This window comes from Trachypithecus francoisi, unplaced genomic scaffold, assembly GCF_009764315.1.
Source record: "Trachypithecus francoisi isolate TF-2019V2 unplaced genomic scaffold, Tfra_2.0 Lachesis_group16, whole genome shotgun sequence".
Classification (NCBI taxonomy): domain Eukaryota; kingdom Metazoa; phylum Chordata; class Mammalia; order Primates; family Cercopithecidae; genus Trachypithecus; species Trachypithecus francoisi.
The window spans coordinates 4,178,001-4,199,254 of NW_022681461.1; the positions used below are offsets into that span (position 1 = coordinate 4,178,001).

The 21,254-nt window shown below is 41.9% G+C and overlaps 1 protein-coding gene across 1 annotated transcript in view; it reads right to left on the reverse strand.

The window, feature by feature from the left end:
* FAM120A (family with sequence similarity 120A) overlaps positions 1-21,254 on the reverse strand; it is a 117,596-nt gene that overhangs the window by 25,975 nt on the left and 70,367 nt on the right. The window contains 3 exon segments of the mRNA XM_033236707.1: positions 8,369-8,543; positions 11,122-11,349; positions 13,434-13,521. Coding sequence (XP_033092598.1) covers positions 8,369-8,543; positions 11,122-11,349; positions 13,434-13,521 — 491 coding nt within the window.

Genomic DNA, 21,254 nt, shown 5'->3' on the forward strand with positions numbered 1-21,254 from the left:
AGAGGAGGTCACAGGCACTAGTCCTAATGCATGGTATCCTCAGAAATATGCGCTCCAGCTGCAGGCTCTGACGACTCTCCCCATTAGAGCTCAGAGGGCCTCCTGTGTACCTGAATGAGCCTGGCCTGGTGCTGTGTCTCAAGACTCGGCACAGCCCAGTAGGAAACAGGTGAACACACTCCTGAGAGCTGAAACTGGACTCTTGTTGATGAACTCATGGCAATACTCCAGCCAAAGGCTGCTCCGAGTCCTAGAAGGGCTCAGAACTGTCCTGGGTAAGCCTGTAGACACAGTAGGGACAGAGGGGGGTTAGTGTTCTCTTTCACAGCACTAAGCATGCTGTTGCCCATGTGCAACAGTCATGACAAGAACAGCAAGTCCAATTCAGGAAATACATGTCTTTATCAAAGAAAATAGATGTGACTGACACAAAGGCTTGCTCCAGAAGCAAAGGTGCTCATCTCTAACAGTTAAGAGAACTTTTGAGTATTCCACCGGAGAACAGAGGTGGAACCTTAAGCCAATCAGTTAATAAGTATTTACGGAACAACTACTATGTGCCAGGTAGGGCTGGGACAGGGGGAAGCAGGCGATCTGCACAGGCATGTGCTTGAGAGGGACGGTCTCCTTGGGTTCTCAGGCCTGGGCCTAGATCCAGGGACTAAGATAAGAGGTAACACCTAACTTTGCAACACAGTCCTGATGATTAAACATGAAAAGCACCTAGCACCCCTCATTATGTAGAGATAATGAGATCAATTCACATTCTATACATTACTTACATTAAATTAATTACAAATTAGTGTTTATGAAGAATTCCAAGGGACATCCAATTTTCGGGTTGAAACAGCAGCCTCAAGAGTGGAAGAAGTTGAGGAAAGAAAAATGCCTGGCTCTGTTTTACAAGTCCCTGCCAAGGGGCAGCTGGAGGGTAGCCACTAGAGATGAGAACGTCTGTTGCTCTTCTCTCTCTGGGCTGCTGCTTTCTTCCGAAGAGTCACTGTTGCCCAGGAGGAAGGACGTCTTAGCCCTCACAGTATTACTCAACCCACAGGAAATAAGCAAATACAAAGTACCCAGCACAGCAAGTAATCTGAGTTTTTACAGAAACCTGGGGGTATGTGGGCTTGCCCATGGCACTAGGCTCCAGCACATCCTGGGTGGGTACCGTCTGGGCCTTAGAGCATGGTAGTGTAAAATGAACTCTGTACTGGTAGTTTTGAAGAGAAACATGTTCCTACTGCATCTTATTAAAACAGTAAGATTCCTGGAGGTCAGCTCACGTATCACCATCAACAAATATTAATCTCATCTTTTCACTGTCAGAAAAATTCACTACTTCAGGAAGTAGCCTACTTCTGAAAGACTGAATATTAAACTGTCTTCCTTACCTTAAACTAAACCATATTTTTACACTGGCAAAAACAACTCTAGGACAGACATGTTACTGGAGGCTAAATTTATAATGCATTTTCCTTACAGAGAGCACCCCTTCAAAATATAATTTGGGGCCATAAAATACTATCGTAGTTAAGTTGTCAGTAAAAAACTCAGTATTTTCCATCAGATGTTAATCATCTTCTTTTAGGAGCACACTTAACATGACAACTAAGCCACCTTGGAAATCTGTTATAATGCTGACTTTGGGATCTATCCCAGCCCAGGTTCATTTTGTAAGCCAATCCCAACTTGCTAGAGTGGCCCCCTGTAAGATCATATTATAAAGTACGTCTCTAAGGTCAGTGCCAGAGCACGACCATTAATTAGCAATGCCCACTAAGAACATAGGAGAGAGAACTGCAGCATGCATGCACACGTGTTCATAGGTTAGGAAGAGATGCAGGCAGATGAATGGCTTCCGAGATGGTGGCCGACTAGACTCTGGTTGTGTGTATTTAGGGAACAGCCACTATTATACTTGACGAGCTTTCCTGAGGTTGTTATGATCATAAACAACAACAAAAACCTCCAACTCATTTATATTAGGACAAAAACAGAAAAGTGGATACAATGAGGACTGTTTTTTTTCCTTCTAATAGAAAAACTGCCCCCTAATTTCTAAGCAGCCCCAGCGTGTAGGTAGCACGTTGGGTTCTCTTCCTCAGGCTGATACGTCTGTAAGCACCCTCTGTAATTCTCAAAGGTAAAAGGCTGTGGATATTTTCTTAAACCTTTGATATTTGAGGATGGAGCAGCCCACTGTCCACAAAAATATAAATGCTTAGTAAGGCACAGGGCATGTAGCAGCACACGGTATTACAGACATGTAGATAAATGCTGTTCATATTCCTCATTCCACGTATGTTATTCATAATATATTAGAAACTCAAAAGCTCAAGGATTGGCAAGTAACACTGGTTAAAAAGAGTACGAGGACTTATGAAACAAATATTAATCCAAAAGAGTAATATCACAAATTGGCCTGTCATATCATTTGCCTTCCTAAGCAGTCGTCTGCTGTGCTAGGTCTACTCAAAGTTCTGTGAAAAAAACCTTAATGCTTCTCCTAGAAAGCTTTGTAGAATAAAGAAATTCAGACAGACTTATTAGCAGCCTTCATAGAAATTGTGGGAAAAATGTTTACAATACCAATTTTCACAATATTAAATCAGTATAGTAATATTGATTATTCTATTTCATAATATAATCCACAGTGAGCAGACTTAGTTTACTTTTTATTAGCAATTCCAATTATTGGCACAAATAAAAACATTTTTAAAGCAAACTAGACCAGGAAAAAATGCTCCTTTCGGCTTTTCTTGGTGGTTTAAAAATACAGGAATAAATATAGGAAAATCTTTCATAAAAATAGTACTCATCTATAAACTTGCTCCCTCATTCCACATATTTATTTCATGTGTGTATAATTTTTATCTGTCTACTTTTTATAAGCCTGTTTCTCTTACTTACTTAATTTTGAGGTACTAGGGAAGACTTTTGTAGGAAATGGGAGGCAAGAAACAAAAGCCAATTTTATTAAGATTATGTTAATTTTAAAAATGTGTAAATCACTAAGCTTTACTTTCTGAACTTTGTGCTCTTCAGTTATAGCTGGGGATACTTATTACTCTACAATCTTTTTAAATGTAGGCCTTTTATTCCGTCTCATTTGCCCTCAAACCACTGCAGCCTCTCCCACTGACCCTTGGAGAGAAAGAACCCCAGTGACTGGGAGCGACAAGAGGCACTCTGAAGGAGGAAAAGCCACTGAGGCACATAAACACCTCCACCACAGGAACGAGTAGAAGAAACTCGCCACAGTATCTGTATTTTTGCAAGGTGAAGGCTTCAAAGCCAGGAGTTCCTGCGTCAGAACCTGGACACATCTCCAGGCCCAGCCTTTATTCCAGCATCAACAGAAAAGGTCTCTGGGTTCCATCTTCCCTACCAGCAGGTGCCACTGTCACCGTGGATCATGTCTGGAGGAATCTGCATGACCCTGGGTGTTAACAGTTCTCTTCTACGTACACTACTGAGAGGGCTTAGAATTCCAAGGCATATACTGCCATGATAAGCAAATATTCTTCTGAATTTCCTAAAAGTGAAATTATAGAACTTAAGTATGGAAAGAAAGGTGTGGAAAATAAATTGCCAGCACATAATACAACATGACTTTCAAAAGACTGGAATTTTCTTTTTCTTTTTTTTTTTTTTCTTTTTTTTTTTCGCTATCACCTAGTTCAGGAGCAGAAGGGCTAGAAATTTTTGAGGGTCTCATATCCTACTTTCGCCATATAGTGACTTTAAAAATGAAAGTTTGGTAAATCACAGGAAAGCTAGCTATAAATCATGAACACTTGACCATATGCCTTAATCACTGACTAGGTTTCCAAATGAATATACATGACTTAAATCTGCTGAGAGTTAAATATTTTTAAGCAACCCTTCAGACTTCAACATGCTTGCCTTTTGATAGTTCTCTCCGATAATAAGGTCATCTTGGGACATTCTTTATTGTTACAGTGACCATGAACAGGAACATACAGCTGTGCAGATAAGGTTCTGAAGCTATTTTAGATCACAGATTTTCCATTCAGAAATGGCCACACCAGCTGCTGGAGCAGCAGGCTCTCTCTGGAGTCCATATGCAGAGGGCTGGGTTGCCAGATCACTTCGGAAAGCCAAGGAAGCAGGGTTGGGGGGGAACCATCCTTCACAGGCACAGGGCCTCCCAGGACTCTTTCTTTGGCTTATGGATCTTCCAGTATGACAATAATTTCATTCAACCTACATGTGGTCCAAGAGTGGCCATAGATTAGACAGCAAATTTCAACAAGATCTAAATACAATCATTGTTCCATCTTGTCAATCAAGAACTCCTGAGAAACTTTTCAATGTCAGCTTCATTGTGGCACAATCAGACATTCTCCTATCCTATTTAGATTGTCAAGAAGCTGTAGCACTCTCCTTAGTACAAATATGTGTTATCAATTAATAGATATTTCAAGTAATGAAGTTTAAATCAATGGTCCGAGCAGGGTCAGTATTTAATCAGCTAAAATCTAATGAACAGGTTATATGGAAGGCATTTTAATGCATGCAATGTTCATGAACATAGATCACACTGTGCACATTATTCAATTCTCAAACAAGGTTGGTTTTGAGCAAGTTGAGAGCATTGAGGCTTAACAATCACAAGATATTCTCAAAACAAAAATATCCCTTCTGGAGAGGTGGTGTTCCAATTAGGGTGATAATCATGGATATATCACTGACATAAAAACCTTTTTTATAGGCTTGTTTCCCCCTCATGAATTTAACTATGCATGAAATAAGTTCAATTTTTTTTATTTTTTTATTTATTTTTTTTGAGACGGAGTCTTGCTCTGTCGCCTGGGCTAGAGTGCAGTGGCCGGATCTCAGCTCACTGCAAGCTCCGCCTCCCGGGTTTATGCCATTCTCCTGCCTCAGCCTCCTGAGTAGCTGGGACTACAGGCACCCGCCACCTCGCCCGGCTAGTTTTTTGTATTTTTAGTAGAGACGGGGTTTCACCGTGTTAGCCAGGATGGTCTCGATCTCCTGACCTCGTGATCCGCCCGTCTCAGCCTCCCAAAGTGCTGGGATTACAGGCTTGAGCCACCGCGCCCGGCAAATAAGTTCAATTTTATCAGCTCCCTATAAAGACCTAGATTCCAAAGCTGCTTATAAAAATCTCAACCACTGAAATTACGGTACTGAGTAAGGTCTCTCAACTTCTAAACTCAGGTCAAATCTATACATCTTTTCCATTCAGAAATAAATTTGTATTTGTCATAGCACATTAATAATGCATCTTTCTAAACACTTACATTCCAGTGTCTTAACTGTCTAGGCAAAGGTCATCTGCACCTGCTCTATCTTTGACACTGAAAGGCTCCATTTCTGTTTTGGTTCAGTCCATACATCGCTATCCAACTCATCTTTCTAAATGGAAACATCATTTGTAACAAACCTTCAATGGCTTCCCATCTCTACAGAAAAGTCAAAATCAAAGTTCATAAATCACTTGAGCAGAAAAGACTGCAGTTTGTTTACCACTGACCTTTCAAAGCATCTCAGCACTTATGCATGCTCTCACACAACAGAGTTTAATTTTCTGATGCACCAAACCAGGTCTTCATCTCCAACAAGCTGTGTGTACCTAAACCAGTTATTCATTCTTTCACTGCCTGCTGCACACTGCTCTAAGAGTAATACACACAATAGCAAAAGACATAAATGTTTATGAAATCACTTTTAAAATCTCATTTACCATCAAAGAAGTACTAAACTACCATTGGCAAAGCTCAGCCTCCACAGTGGAGAAAATACCCAGGCTCCATGATCAATTAACAAGCGCGGTTGGCTGGGCCTCTGTCCTTTTCCTCAGTGCTAGTTGACTCCCTTTCCCAAACCAAATCTGATGCATCCTTACCCCCAATCCTTCCTGCCTTCACCAACAAAGGTGGCCCCAAAGTATGAACTCCTGCCTCTGCTCCTCCTTCCCACCTAAGTCTACTAATACAAACTCTTTATCAGGACTAATTTTTTCCTATTCTTTTTGATAAACTCACCTCTTCCCCACTAAATCCTCTCCATTGGTCAAAAAAAGAACATAACAATAACCAAAAACTATTCAGTCTCCCATCCTTCAAAAGAAGGAGGAGAAGGGAAGAGGAGAGGAGGGAAGGGAGTTCCTGAAAGTTCTCACTTTGAAGATACGGCCTTCCTTTGGCCATCTCAGCCACATCTCAAGAGAAGATCCAGTGCCACCTGCTGCCACCATCTTGTTTTGTGTTCTCCTGTGTCTCTTTTCTCCTCCAACGACATCAATGGCACCCCCATTCACTTGAGTCATTTCAGACTTCCCCAACCCTTCTTGTCTTTTCTTCCTTTGATGGCATTCCTGTGACTTCTGATTCCAGCTGGAGTTGGTCTGCCCAGAGAAGGTCAGGGCAGTCTGACACCATGAAAGCTGTGGCCTACCCTGGCTTCCATAATCCCCACCTCTCCTCCTGTCCCCCACCATTCACATGCTCTGTACATTCTGGCCCTTCTGAGAGCTTTCTCTACTGTGCATTAACAGGACAGCCTCTCCCAGGCCCAGCCAAACCTCTCAACCTAGACCAAGACAGCTGAGGGGGAGCTAGCACGAGAAGCACCATCGGACGTGTGTGCTGGCAGGCACCAGGTCAAGACTCCATTTCCTGGGCATGTTTGGTACTGCAGCACACCAATGATGCCGAATGGCCCAACACCGGAGGGGTAGGGGACAGTCACATCTGACTCCACGGGACAGCACAGAAGCCACAAAGCCCGTTCCTATTCAGCCCGAGGTGATCACTGGAAATGCCTAAAGGAGTTTGCTGCGTAAAGGTAACACTGTTTTTAGAACACACAAGCAAATAAAAAATAATACCTTCTACCACGAAGCCAGTGCAGTGCTCTGAAGCTGTGGACAAAGGAGCTGCAGCACCCAGGATGTCACAGGAATTGGGACTAGACAGAGCCTGCAGCGCAGGCATCCTAAGCCCGGGAGAGAGGAACAACTGAAAAAAAGGGGTCTGAGGGCCTGATCAGGCTGCAGGAGAAGTGAAGAGTAGTGACAGGCCAGGAGAAGTGACCAGCCATGTGCAAAGAAAGAAATGCCATTCTTTTGTGAGCAAATGGATCACACAATGTGAGAAAAGAATGAAAACAGGTACACTGAAGAATGTCCTGAACCTTTGAGAAGAATGTCATTTACAATGTTCATTGTTCCACATGGTATCTCCAGCCATCGAAGACACAGAAGTCCTGATCACCTCCTGCCAGTGACAGTCACACTAGCAGCTCAGCAACCACTCTCAGGACAACTATCACCAAGGAAGGATAGTGAGAAGTGCTTCACTTTAACGCCTTACGGATTGAAAGTTTGTCATAGTAATTGCAAACAGAAAAATTTTAAATCTAATGAACTTAGGTTAAAGTTCCAAAGCTCAGCACTGCACAGAGTCAGTGCTGACAAGGAGCCTCATCATCTCAGGAGGCCTGCATTGACCCACCACACAAACGAATAATCTGTAACTAATTATCCATGGCTCAAAGAAAGATCTAGTAATTTACAATTTCCACAATTCATAACATTCTTAGACTGTATGTTTGAGGATTCTTTTCTATATTTCCAACTAAATATACAGTTACTTTTACATTCCTTACATTAGGAAATAAAATTACCTAGAACAAAAAGGCATCATTTTCTCCAAGTATTACACAAGCCCACTAGAAGATAAAAGAAAAATGCTTTGACCTCATCTTTGACCACCTTTTCAATCCTTTTCAGTGTTTCCACCTGCACCCCCCACTCCCAGAGTTGATCAGCTGGAAGTGCACATGTCTCAGAGGATTCCGAGACAAATCATCACAATCCTGCGACGATCCGTGAGTCCCACGACCTTCGCTACAGCTGCAGAGCCATGCGTGGTGGCACTCCAACAGCACAAACATGGCCAATCAGAGACCTGCTGGAAGTTTTCTCCAGGACCCTGGCCTTCTGGAGAGAGCAGATCTTTGTTTCATGAAAACCAGAGCACAGAAACACACTCGTCCTGATTACCAAGACGTGGTAATTACAGAGAGTGGCGGCAATTCAGGTCTGCTTTCAGATCAACATTCACTTTAAAGTGTAAACCTGTTTTATTATTTTACTGAATAAACATCATTATTGGAATGTTACTGAGGAAGAAAGTCTGTGGCTTCTCCTCCTTTTCTAAGAGCCTTTACCCTGGCCTACTGCCCCGATGACGGCCCACCTCCTTTACACAGAGGCACTCGGGGTCAACTCAGTCATGATTCTTCTAAGGCTTTAGAAAATGCACAAGAGATTACGAGGTACCGAGGAAAACAAACAATGGATTGTTACAGTACATACATTCTGGTGGAAGTCTGTTCTTTCTAAAAGCAAGTCTCTCAGTTTTCTTTCTGCTTTCTGCCAAACTAAACAGGACTCCGTAAACATACTGACGAACTGGCCTATAGAGCAGAGCGGCCGGAGGCAGGTCCTTGTTGGCTTCATCTTCAATAGAAACAGCAATTTTGATTTCACCCTTTGCATGGAAGAAAGCAGAATAACATTGCACATTTTTCACGTTGAATTTACAATACACTCACAGAAATACACTGTATTATCTCCAGTTAATGATACTGCAATTCCATTCCAAATCAACTGCTTAACAACTTGCCTAAATAAAGACGTTTAGGAAGAGTTCATTTGGCAGGCTGTGGCCAAAGCATATGCTCAAAGAATCAAAATAAAATCTGCATTATTTTATGTTTAATCCAAAACCAAGAACAAAAGAAAACCATGTAGATGTTCCAAAGTCTTTGAAACAATCCAGACAGATAACATCAGACAACAAACAGAATAGAAAAGACTGAGAACTTGCAACTTTTATTTAGAGAGTGGGGATGGTCATATGCAATATAATTGAAAATTTTCAATGACCTACACGCAAACTAAAGAACTGAGTATCCTGAAAATACAATGGTCAAATTTTCTTTGCCAAGTCCTTCCATGGCAAATTACCACCTCATGTATTAGGCTTCTGCCATAGTGTGGCAGGTGTTCAAGAAATGTGTCTCATTGCGGGTAAGGACATGCCTAGCCACTAGGGCAGAAAACAAAAGCACTCCATCTTTTTCATGTCCCGGGTCCAATACGGCAAGAACCGCATCTGACTCAAGAACGTGCTGCCAAGAGACAAATGACTGACTGTGGCCTTTGGCAGCTGAGACTGTTGCCAAAATTCATCAGTCTCAGGGATCTTACAGCATCAAAATACATCTCAAGATATCGTGCAATAAATTTTATTTAATTCTACTCAGAGCATAAAAATGCACTTATGACCTCAATGTCTGTGAAGTTCATTGATATAAACGCTTTAAATAATAATTTTGAAACATTTGCTGTTTCTTTCACATAAGTTTAATTTCAAAACTGGTCTTTCCCCTTACCCTCCGTACTTTCATATTCATTAATCCAGTAGCTACATGTGTTCTAACACTCTCATCTAGGGAATATTTCTCTTAATAATATGATGCTTTGCAAATTCTCTTCATTACCATAAAGATGCATCTCACTGTAAATGTCTTAGCGTGGGCAATTAAATACCAGAGCCATTTAGATTATAGGATAAACTGAAAAAACTTAAGTAGCATTTTAAAATCTGAAAAGACAATTATCTCAACCATGTCATTTTATCAGTATTTGTCCTTGAAATTCATAAGAAATAAGAAAGTATGTTGGTACAACTTGCAACCCTCATATAGATCTAACCGACTATCCAGGCATCAGATCCAGGAGTGTGGACATATCAGGTGGCTCCTGGGGACCTTACATTTCAAACAGCCCCACGAGGAATGAGTGTTGTTTCTTAACACGTTGTTTTGAAAGATGTCTTCCCAAAACTTTGGTTCCTTAAACTTAGCAAAATGCTCTCCCCACAACAATTACTTTTCACTTACCCTTTATAATTTATGTTGAACCTGAAAAATAAAATGTTCACCTTACAACCATAATCTGAAAAGTGATACTATAAATGCATACCCATATCAAATAATAGATGAGATTTGGAGGCATTACAACTAAAAAATAAAGGATCTGAGCAAATAGTACTGGCTACATGTTTTCCATGTCCTTTAATTAACAAAAGTAAGCAGTATTTGGATTAGTCGGTTAACAGTTGAAGTCCACCTCAGGAGTATTAGAGAACAGGAGTTCATTATTGCATTTATTGACTCTATTTTACAAACCACAGATGGGTTGTAGAGAACAGACAGAAAAGTCTGGTTATATATGGTCGTATAGATACTGAGGAAAACCTGTTAATAATACACGATAGTAATAAACCAAGTCTGCAGGATCAATCTAGTAACTGAGGTAACTTGTTAAATTGTGGGGCTAAGATTAAAAGTGCCAACGTAAAGACTACACATCACCGAGGAAATTTAAATACACATAGATACATTTGAGACACCAAGATTAAAAAATAATTGATGCCACACTATATGTATATATTTAAGCATACATTCGATAAGACACTAATAAAGTGAAATTATGACACTGTATAAAAAGACAGTTGCATTTTCTGACTATGCGCATGTTTACAAAATCCTGTATTCCATTTTTTGCTCTTAGCACTATTAAAACTGCACGCAATAAGGTTATGAACAAGTCAAAACACATGAAGTACTACGAGCCATTCAAAGGGGGAAACATTATTTTCTAAGCACAAATGATAAAGGAATCAGATATTGTATCTGACATCAGAATTAAACCTGACGTTACAGCACAAATATGGTGTAAGAAAATTCTGAAATTGAAATAAAAAGAAAAAAATTACAAGTCATAAAATAATGTGATGCATTATTTCATTAGAAGTATAAAAATATTTTATACTAAGTTGAAGGAAAAAAGTGAGACTTTTCACGAGTTACTTTTAAACTGTATTTACAGTTATAAATGTTCATCTTTCATTCAATGTTTAGAAAGGGGAAAATGAACTTTGCTTCAAATAGATTAGTAAGACAGAAAAATGGTTCAAAAAAGGACAAAAGGACAAAACACCCATAGGAATGGCCACTCATCAAAGAACAGAAGCCACTCCAGGGCCCCTTTGATAATACCTTCGTCAGGACATGGAAGATGTAGGGGTACATCAGCCCCTTCTTGTGCCTGTGCTCGGCCACTCTCAGCACCTCAGGTGCAACGGGGGGCAGGGGAGGTGTGGTGATGTCCATGTGGTTCCTGGTGGGCATCGACAGGAGGCACGGGATTGGCTGGACAGTGCCCATCTGGCTTCCCTTGCCTTCGGCTAGTTGGCTTCCTGAAGAGGCAGTGGACGAGCCTTCTGCCTACAGTGCAGAGAGCAGAAGGGAGGAAAACGAGTATATGTCATGTTTGCATTCATTCAAAGTATGTTAGGTGCCTGTTCACCTGCCGGACACAGAGGGGACAAAGATGAGTCCTGTCTTGGAGAGACCAGATTTGGTGCCACCCTAAAGACAGAAGAAACAGACAGCACCCTGATCCAGTCCCTCTCCTTGAACAGCTTCGCACACTGAAACAGCATCAACATCTACTGTGCCACAGGACAGTGGGCCTGTTGCTCCCCGCTGTTCTGTGTCACCCTGCAGTCCCTCTGTGTTGGGAGGCAGAAGCCTCGCTATCTTGTTTGGCTCTCACTTGCCCATCATCCATGTGGTCCATTCCTGTGTTTGTTTTCTCGAGACCTTGCCTAAGATCTCTACACAAACAGGAAAACTAACACTCCAAGAGGCTGTGCAGTCTGAACACAGTTACACAACCCCAACACACAGAAATGGAATTCTAATCCAGGGCTGACTCTGTGCCGCAGCTGGTACTTAAAGAACAAACAAAAACCCAAACTCAAGCATTCTCTGTAGTCATTATAAAGCCCTAACTATACACAAGCAAAAATTAAACCAAAAGCCCCAAAAACCTGCTAAGCCACAGCATAATCCCATTAAAAACAAGGTCTCAGATCTACGGATAATGACATAGAAAGAGGTTCATGATACACTGTTCGGTGAAAACACCCATTCTGTAACTACTAAGCCCCCAGACGCGGAGTGTATGAACATAACAGGAAAGAGTCTGGACCCCAGATTATTACCACAGTGATGGATTGCGGCGAGGCAGTAGAACTAAGGAAAGGAAAAAGGAAGGGAGACACTTTAGCACAGTCTGAATTATCTGAATAGTTGCCCAAGAGCAGTGATTATCTGTATGATAAAATTTATCAGAATAAATGTTGAAAATAAGAATTGCTTATTGATTGATTTAACGCCACCCTAAAGACACACATTTTTCTGTTTCGAAAGTATACTCTTTATAATGGTGTGTAATTAAGTGCTTAATTTTATTCTTTAAAACACAAAGTGCCAAAATTAGTCTTAAGAAGAATAACTCATAGATAATTCACTAGATTTTCTACACTCCCCATTCCATAAGAATACAGATATGAAACAACTCAAAATGCTTTGGAAGGTGCTTTGAAAATAATATGTATCCACAAAAGTTTTGTTTCTTATTTGCAGAACAATCATTTAATAGTATGCTGATATTCAGGCAACCCTGCATATTAACCACCAAAACCTTCAAGCAGGAAACCTGCTCCTTCTTGGTAATCACATGTGGCAGACGTGGCTTTGCAAATTAAAAAGGTATTTTTAGGTATCACTATTAACAGGTAGAAGTAGAAGAAAAGCGGAGAGGCAAGGCGTGGTGGCTCACGTCTGTAATCCCAGCACTTTGGGAGGCTGAGGAGGGCAGATCACTTGAGGTCAGGAGTTCAAGACCAGCCTGGCCAACATGGCAACACCCCGTCTCTACTAAAAATACAAAAATTTGCCAGACATGGTAGTGCACGCCTATAATCTCAGCTACCAGAGAGGCTGAGCCAGGAGAATTGCTTGAACCCAGGGGGTAGAGGTTTCAGTGAGCTGAGATCGCACCATTGCACTCCAGCCTGGGTGACAGAGCAAGACTCCATCTCAAAAAAAAAAAATTTTTTTTAAATAAAAAACTTTTTTAAAAAAGAAAAAGAAAAAAAGGAGGGGAAGTTAAATTTAGCAGCCCTGGTGCTTTCTCAGTGAATCTTCACAAAAACCTACAACAAACGTGGGCTCAGGAAGGTCCTAAGCACCTTGTCCAAGATGATGCAGTGAGCAAACAATGAGGAAATCAGCTGCCTGCCATGCAGAGAGACTAGCAGAGAGACTAGCAGAGAGACTAGCAGAGAGACTAGCAGGCTTGGGCGTAGCTCTGAACTCTTCCTTCCCCGCTTATCCCCTTTGTAAAGGTTTACATGACCTGATTAAAAGAGAGATATTATCTTTCACTATTTGATCACTAATACAGTATGCTAATACAAAATGAGTCAGAACTCAAAAACTAAAAGGCATAGAGTTTCTACCTTTGTTTGGTCTCCTGGGTCTCCTCGTGCCTGAGGCTCTGAGTGGCTTCCCGTCTTCTCCCAGCCAATCTTGTTCCCGCTGATATGGCTAAACATAAAATGAACATGATTACTGTCCAATCACTTTCACAAACCAGCTGACAATGACAAGAAGGGCCTGAGCTAAGTCTGCAGGCTCATAATAACAATACTTTTAAAATAAACACAACGTCGAGAAATAACTCTATTATTGTAATATTTCTTCCTGCTTCAAAAGAGTAGGTGATAACCACATACTATGGAAAAGAAACTATTGAACGCCTAACTTAGAGGAGTCACCAGGCAGTTTAGAGATGGTCTGTGGTGTGCTTAGCGCTATGGAGGATGCAGAGGAAACAAAGGCAAGCCTTGCCTTGGAGGATCTTTCCATTGTCACAGCGAGACAAAAGATGGGCATTTAATTGGCAGTTATGAGGTAGTAGAAGACTTAAATGTTATCTGGATCGAATACTACACATAATTCATAAATAAATGTAAGGCGATAATACATCACACAGGGCACTCCACCCTACTCATGTGGAGGGGGCATTAGAGCTAAAACTAGAGGTGACTCGAACTGGCAAATCTGAAAGGCAGGGAAGGTACGCTCTAGACAAAGCGAGATGGCACAAACTTGGTGGGTTCACAGAACAGGGAGTTCATGGGAACTTATTTGGAGGATGGCTTTATTTAACAAAGTAGGGAGAAAAAAAGGGGTAAGGAAAAAGAGATGAGAAGATCACAGAGCAACTCAAATTCCAGAATAAGAGATAACTATGCTGTTACCCATGAACAGTCTGGGAAAACAATTTCATGGGTTTAATGAGCATTTAAAAAAACTGAAACAGGACAGACCAGAATGAGTGGTGTGAATGAGCATTATTTCCTAAAGTCTTTGTTCACTTGTAGTATACGGGTTTACCATAGTCCTCAGGCAAATGTGAAATGCACTGTCTACAGGTAGCAGAGGACATGCAGGGGCTTGAGCAGGGCCAGCAGGACGCAGCACCACACTGGAGCCTCAGTACACAGTGTGACCCTGAGGCAGGGATGGCTGTGGTGCTTCGTGCACTCACCCTTCCACTATAAGGTTCTATGCCCAAACTACCTTCTGAAAACCAGTGTTGGCCATAGGGCATGCCAGCATGGGTCAACTGGCCTGCCTTTGTAACTGACTCACATGACAGATGGAGAGGTTTTAAGACCAGATAATTCTCCTGTCTTCCAATCAACTTCATTTTAGGTCTGTCTTTTAAAAAAGGAAAAAAAAAAAAAATGCAAAAAGATTCCACTGTCACACGATGGACCCATCCAGCCAAGGATACCGCACACACGCCATGAAAAGTTCACCCACCCTGTTCAGGTTTCCCGGTCTTCATGGAGCGTGGAGAAACCACTGCTCTGTTCAAGTTCACTACCTCATGCACAATCTCTGCCTGCAACTTAAAACTAGAGGAAACACCAGCAGCGGCTCAGCTACATAAAAAACCAGTACAGGCATCCCCAGAGTGTGGTGATCTGTCCCATGAGAAAGCAGTCACTGAGGGCACAATGTGAGCAGACAGTGGAGAAAGGATCAGGAGGTGGATGAGCATGTGCTGATAGGGAAGCATGAGTCAGTAAGCTGGGAGATGCAGGGGGCAATAAATTACTAAATGCTGGCCTAGAAGTACATGGCAACACTGGCACAAATCTTGCTCATCTTCCATTGGATGTAAAGAGCAATAAGCGTTCTCAAACTGTTGTTAAGCTTAAAGACTCATGTGGAATGCTTATTAACCATGCAGACCCCCAAGCATCCATCCCCGGGGTATCTGTCCCTAGAGTGTCTGGGGCTCTTGCAGGGTAAGAGGATCTAGAGGATCATGCACCTAGGATGGTGGGGCAGGGGAGGCCGAGTGTTAGGAAAGTGCCAACCAAGGAGGGGACGCACCTCTCTACTAAAACTGAGAGGCAATAGGTTCATGCCAGTGCCACCTGAGATCACAGAGACCCCTACACTTGCAAGCCTTAGTGTTGTTCTATGTAAATTATCAATCTAAAAATAAATGTCATACTCTGGATGCTCACATAACCTTCTAACAATCATACTGTAAAATCTAAAATTAATTTTGCCTGAAAAGCATCTTGACAAGAAACAATTTTTGAGAAGGCCAATATATTTCAATAGGACAAATATATTACTTTACAATTGAAAAAAAAATTGAATATGACAAATGCCTTGCTTTGAAGAACAGATGGATAACATTTTAGAATACTTCTATATATATATTTATGTTTCATTTCACACAACTAATAATACCTTAAACTGACACCTGGAACCATGTACGTAAACCAGACGTTTCACTGTCTCACACTGCACTGAGACGTGCTGAGACAAGTACTAGCTACAGGGAAGTAGAGTCGGTGACCCGGGCACTGTGCAGGAAGCCTGTGGTGCTCTCACAATCTCATCCCCACCCCCACACTATAAATCTCTAATGATAAAATGATCAAATCCAGGCTCAGAGAGAAGGAATCTACTCACAGTCACAAATAAAGCAGCTGGATTCAAACCCAGACCCTTATTTCAAACTACTGGCACCTGCTACCACGGCAGAGCCGAACCACGGCTACAGTTTCATACATATGTGAGAATGCAGCACTCAAACAACAGAAAGGGTGACTCTGGCAAGTCAGCTCGGTGGCTGGGGAAGCCCAGCACTATAGGATGGGGTATTCTCAGGCTGTCAGAGAGGTGTGCCAAGGTCTCACTTCACTAGGAACGTTTGGAGCTTCTGTACGAAAGCCTGGGAGGACAGTAAAATGTTCTAGTCACTGAATGATTTCTTTTCTCCATCTTTCAGCAGGTTGGTGAGACTAGGATGGAAATGTACTGGTGTTCTGGTGTGAATAAGAATTATTTCCTAAATGATGTTTGGTTTACACCAAGTAACACCAAATAAAACTTGGTTTACACCAAGTATACCAGCGTATGACGTGTCACTCATGCTCCTGACTGTCAGGGGTGTAGAGTTTCCCTTTATGGAGCAGAAAAGAAAGAGAACATTAAGTAAAAGCTGACTTCTGTGTCAACAGGAAAGAGCAAAGGCAAATAAACCAAAATGGAAGAAAATAAATCATTAAATTTAGAAAAGAAAAGATCAAATTCACAGCAGAACTATCTGGCATGTATAAATTTTTCATTTCTATCTGCTCCCCAACTCAACAGGGCTGAGAACAGACAGCCGGGAGGGTCTCTGATAGTGTAACAAAGAGGGCCTGGGCAACAGAAAGCCTCGGCCCGGTTGGACAGATGCTCAGAGTTCTCCTGCAGGGCCTGGCCCTGCCAAGTGCTATCTCCCTACAGAAGCACCAGTATCTGGGTGCCCTGACCAGGGAAGCTACAAGAGTCACAGAGACAGACACCTAATAGGTCTAGTCTTCTCATGCCCTAGTTAAGCTAACATCACACATTCAGGTTCCTTCACGTAATGGGTGAGCTTAAAATGTCAGGAACACAGAAAGCACTTTTCCATGTGGCAGTCAGATGATGGCTCAAACTTCTTTCACAGCCTTGTCAGGGCCTCTCACTGTCATCAGAAGACTGTGTGACCAAGAAGCCCCAACTGGCCACGGAGCAGTCCCCTTGGACACCGCAAGTGAGGATTCAGAGACACCTAACTGTGTCAACACATCTGTCTCAAGACCAATACGAAATGTCTACACAGATTAGTGGATGGTTAGCACACAATGTAATGATATAGATGATGATTAATTTTTGCCAACGTATAAAATTCAGAATCACTTTTATGAGAAGATATTAGAAATGGTACCATGTGTTAAAAAGTGAAAACATAAATATAAAGCAAATATCTGTCTGGAACAAGAGCGTAACGATCTGAAAGAAAAACCCACAGCTATAGTAAAGTCATTCCCTCAGCCCCAGGACCCATGCCTAGGATCCTGGAGCAGGGCACGATGGAATTCTCCTCGGGAAACACAAAGTTTTTTTGGAAGTGGAGTTGGAAAGGACTTAAAGGACAAGAAAAACATTCAACACCATCTTCAAGCAAAACAGGCACATCAGGTACATACTTCCTAGGATACCAGATCAAAGGGAGCCAAATAAAATTCTTTTAGTTATTTTACACTAAAAACCGAATCAGTGTTCTGGTTTTCTAGCATACTAATAGTTAATTTTTAAAAAGTAGTGACAGCTACCATTCATTGAGCTTATTCATCAGCTAATTTAATATACAAACAACACAGCAAACCTGCCACGCACAGCTGAATGCTCTGAGGTCCTGCGAGCTTCAAGTCACAACGCCACCAAGAAATACCAACCAAGAGACTCTGAGCAAACCGCTTCCTGCCAACAGCTCAGTCTCAGTGCTGCTCACGGAGCACGCTAACACCAAACAGCCTGCCTTCCTGTGGTTCATCTTTCACAGTCCAGATTTGGTCCAGGGAGTACAAGTCATTAGCAAAACTTAACAGGGGAGGGGAACACAAGACTTATGCAAGAGATGCCTCCATACCACCACATGTCAAAATAAATAATAAATGTGGAGATGTCCTATTCCACAGGGCTTTCTCTACTAAGATACATATATAAATTCTCAAGAAAATGAAACACATTTATACAAATAAGGACACAAGGTGGAAAGAAACTCAGTCAGTCTTCTCTCTGAATGAGGACTTTTACATATCTATTGTAAAATGTCAGTAATTTTATGCAAAAATATTAAAGTAATAAAGTGGACATATATAGATCTTATTAAATATTAGGTATTAAGTACATATGCATATTAATACATGCACAAATAAGAATACACAGTTACATAAGTATATTAAGTATAAAAGATGGAAGAAAAGGAAAAAGGGCAAGTTACTCTCCCTAAGATAGACCTAGTTACTGTAAAAATCTTATTTTAGCAGATGCAGAGGAAAATAAGGTGCTTGAATATTCACCAGTCTTTCAAATATAATTACCTCTCTAGAAGTAAGATCATGGGGAATTCTCTATACTGTATTTTCCAGTGTTTGAATTCTATATAACTTTGAATCAAGATGATAATTAGAAAAAAGGTATAAAACAAAGAATTAAAAATTGTAATACATCAACCTCAGATTTGATTCAGATTCTGCAAGTCCAAATGAATCTACGAAAGTAACATAAAATAAACACCTCCACAAGGATTCAATTGTAACTGTTTTGTTTTGTTTTGCTTTGTTTTTTACACAGGATCTCACTCCGTTGCCCAGGCTGGAGTGCAGTGGCACAATCTCGGCTCATTGCAACCTCCACCTCCCAGGTTCAAGCAATTCTCCTACCTCAGCCTCCCAAGCAGCTGGGACTATAAGCACACATCACCACATCCGGCTAATTTTTGTATTTTTTGGTAGAGAAAGGGTTTCACCATGTTGGTCTTGAACTTCTGACCTCAAGTGATCCGCCTACCTCAGCTTCCCAAACTGCTGAAATTACAGGCATGAGCCATTGCACCCAGCCTCAGCTTTAATTCTTAATTCAACTGAAACAAGATTACAAACATCTGACAGGCACCAGGAAGGGAAAAAAGACAAGAATGTCACCTTAACTTTTAAAATTTAAACAAGAATAAAGCAAGTTTATGCTGGTACTGCACTACTGCTCTAACAAGGAACTGGCAGAGACGTTACTTAGAAAGCCACACATTTCATTCCTTTTCTTTCTTTCCTTTTTAAGAGACAGGGACTCATTCTGTTGCTCGGCTGGACTGCAGTGGTGCCATCATGGCTCACTACAGCCTCCAAATCCTGGGCTCAAGTGATCCTGCTGTCTTAGCCACCCAGGTTGCTGGACCCACAGGCACATGCCACCACGTCAGGCTAATTTTTAAATTTTATGTTGCCCAGGCTGGCTTCACGTAATCCCCCAGCCTCAGCCTCTCAAAGTGTGGGGATTAAAGCATGAGCCACCATACGTGGCCCCTTTTTCTTATTTTATTGCCAAACTCTTTTAGGCCTAGAATAACTGCCAGTTCTGATCACTACCCAAGCACCAGCCTATTTTCTTTCAAGGAACATGCTACAAAGAGAGTGCTGTGTCTCTTCAAAGTAGCGAATCAAACTCAGAACTGAGCTCCTAACAGGTTCACCTTCAATTTTGTTGGAAAAATACGTCAGGCAGGCACAGCTATGTGGCAAGAAGTCTTCTCATATTCTAAGAACTCCTCCTCTAACAGATTTTTCCAAAAATTCTAAAGAGAAATTTACATTCCAAAAGAGTAACACAGCCCATGACTTCCATTCCAACAGCACAGGAGAACTGCACAGTACAAAGACACTGAACAACTCACCCAACTAAAGAAACTAAAACGCTGAATAAGATATTAAAGAAATACAACAAAAAGAAGAGATAAAGCTCAGAGCTGCCAAGCGCACCCAGATGAAGACTGCCCTACTGCCCCTGAGGACTGGCTGAGAGCATTTCCCGATCTGCTGCCATCTGTGTGGATGCCTCCCCATTAACTTGGGGTTATAAAAGCAGATTCTCTATAGTATGTATGAGGCTCCTGTGCAATGAACCCTGATGACAGCATGGGGTCACACACATCTGTTCCACCAATGTTGCTGCCATGCACACCCCACAGCCACCTTCCTACAGGCACAGAGCAAACCTCCACAAAGAGCACCCGAACCCACACAGCTCTCAGACGTCCACAAGTCATGACAACATCCAGCAACGCTCAGTGGCGACAGCCAGGACCCAATAACTCCGTCCATAACCCCCCACCACATTTTATCTTCAGAAATAAATGTTTGACAATTTTATAAGCTTTTGTGAAAGGTATCTTATGTTCTAAGTTATAGAACTTTGATATTCTTACAGAGGGTGAACAACTTTTTACATTTATCGATGGCTGCTTCCTCTGTGAATTCCACGCTTATACCTTTAAGAGATGAGCTCTCACTACATTGCCCAGGAGAGAGTGCACTGGCCATTCACAAGTATGATCATAGCTCACTGCAGCCTCGACCTCCTGGGCTCAAGTGATCCTCCCGCCTCAGCCTCCTGAGTAGCTGGGACTACAGGTGTACAGGACCACACTCAGCACATTTGTATCTTTTTCCATTTAAAACAGTTGCCGTCGGCTGCACACAGTGGCTCATGCCTGTAATCCCAGCACTTTCAGAGGCAGAGGTAGGAGGATGGCTTCAGGCCAGGGGTTTGAAACCAGTCTGGGCAATACAGCAAGACCCCATGACTATAAATAATACAAGTTAGCTGGGCATGGGAACATGTCTTTCATCTCAGGGGGAACATGCTGAGGTGTGAGGATCACCCGAGCCCAGGAGCTTGAGGCTACAGTGAGTTATGATGTCACTGCACTCCAGCCTGGGTGAAACAGCAAGACCCTGTCCCTAAAACAGTAATAATAATAATAATAATTTTAGAAAAGCACTTACCTGTTTAATTCATAGGAAGCTTTTTTCTTTTTTTGTTGTCTTTTTCTGTAACAATCCCCATCGCCCATCACTACCACCCTTTAAAAGGGTGCCACTGATTTACTGTTGGGGAAACTAGGCCGTTTATTGTGCAGGGTGTCCCACATTATTCCTTCCTTGTGGTATCACTGAACGTACACTACAGAGACAGGAGAAGTTAGGGCTGGACAATGAGAGGCAGAGCGTAGCAGGTGGGGGCACATCTTGCTACACATCTACAAGGCCAATCGCCTCTGTTATTTTATAGTCCAGAAATTATAAATGTTTCTAGCCAGGCCCAGTGGGTCCCGCCTGTAATCCCAGCACTTTGGGAGGCCGAGGCGGGTGGAT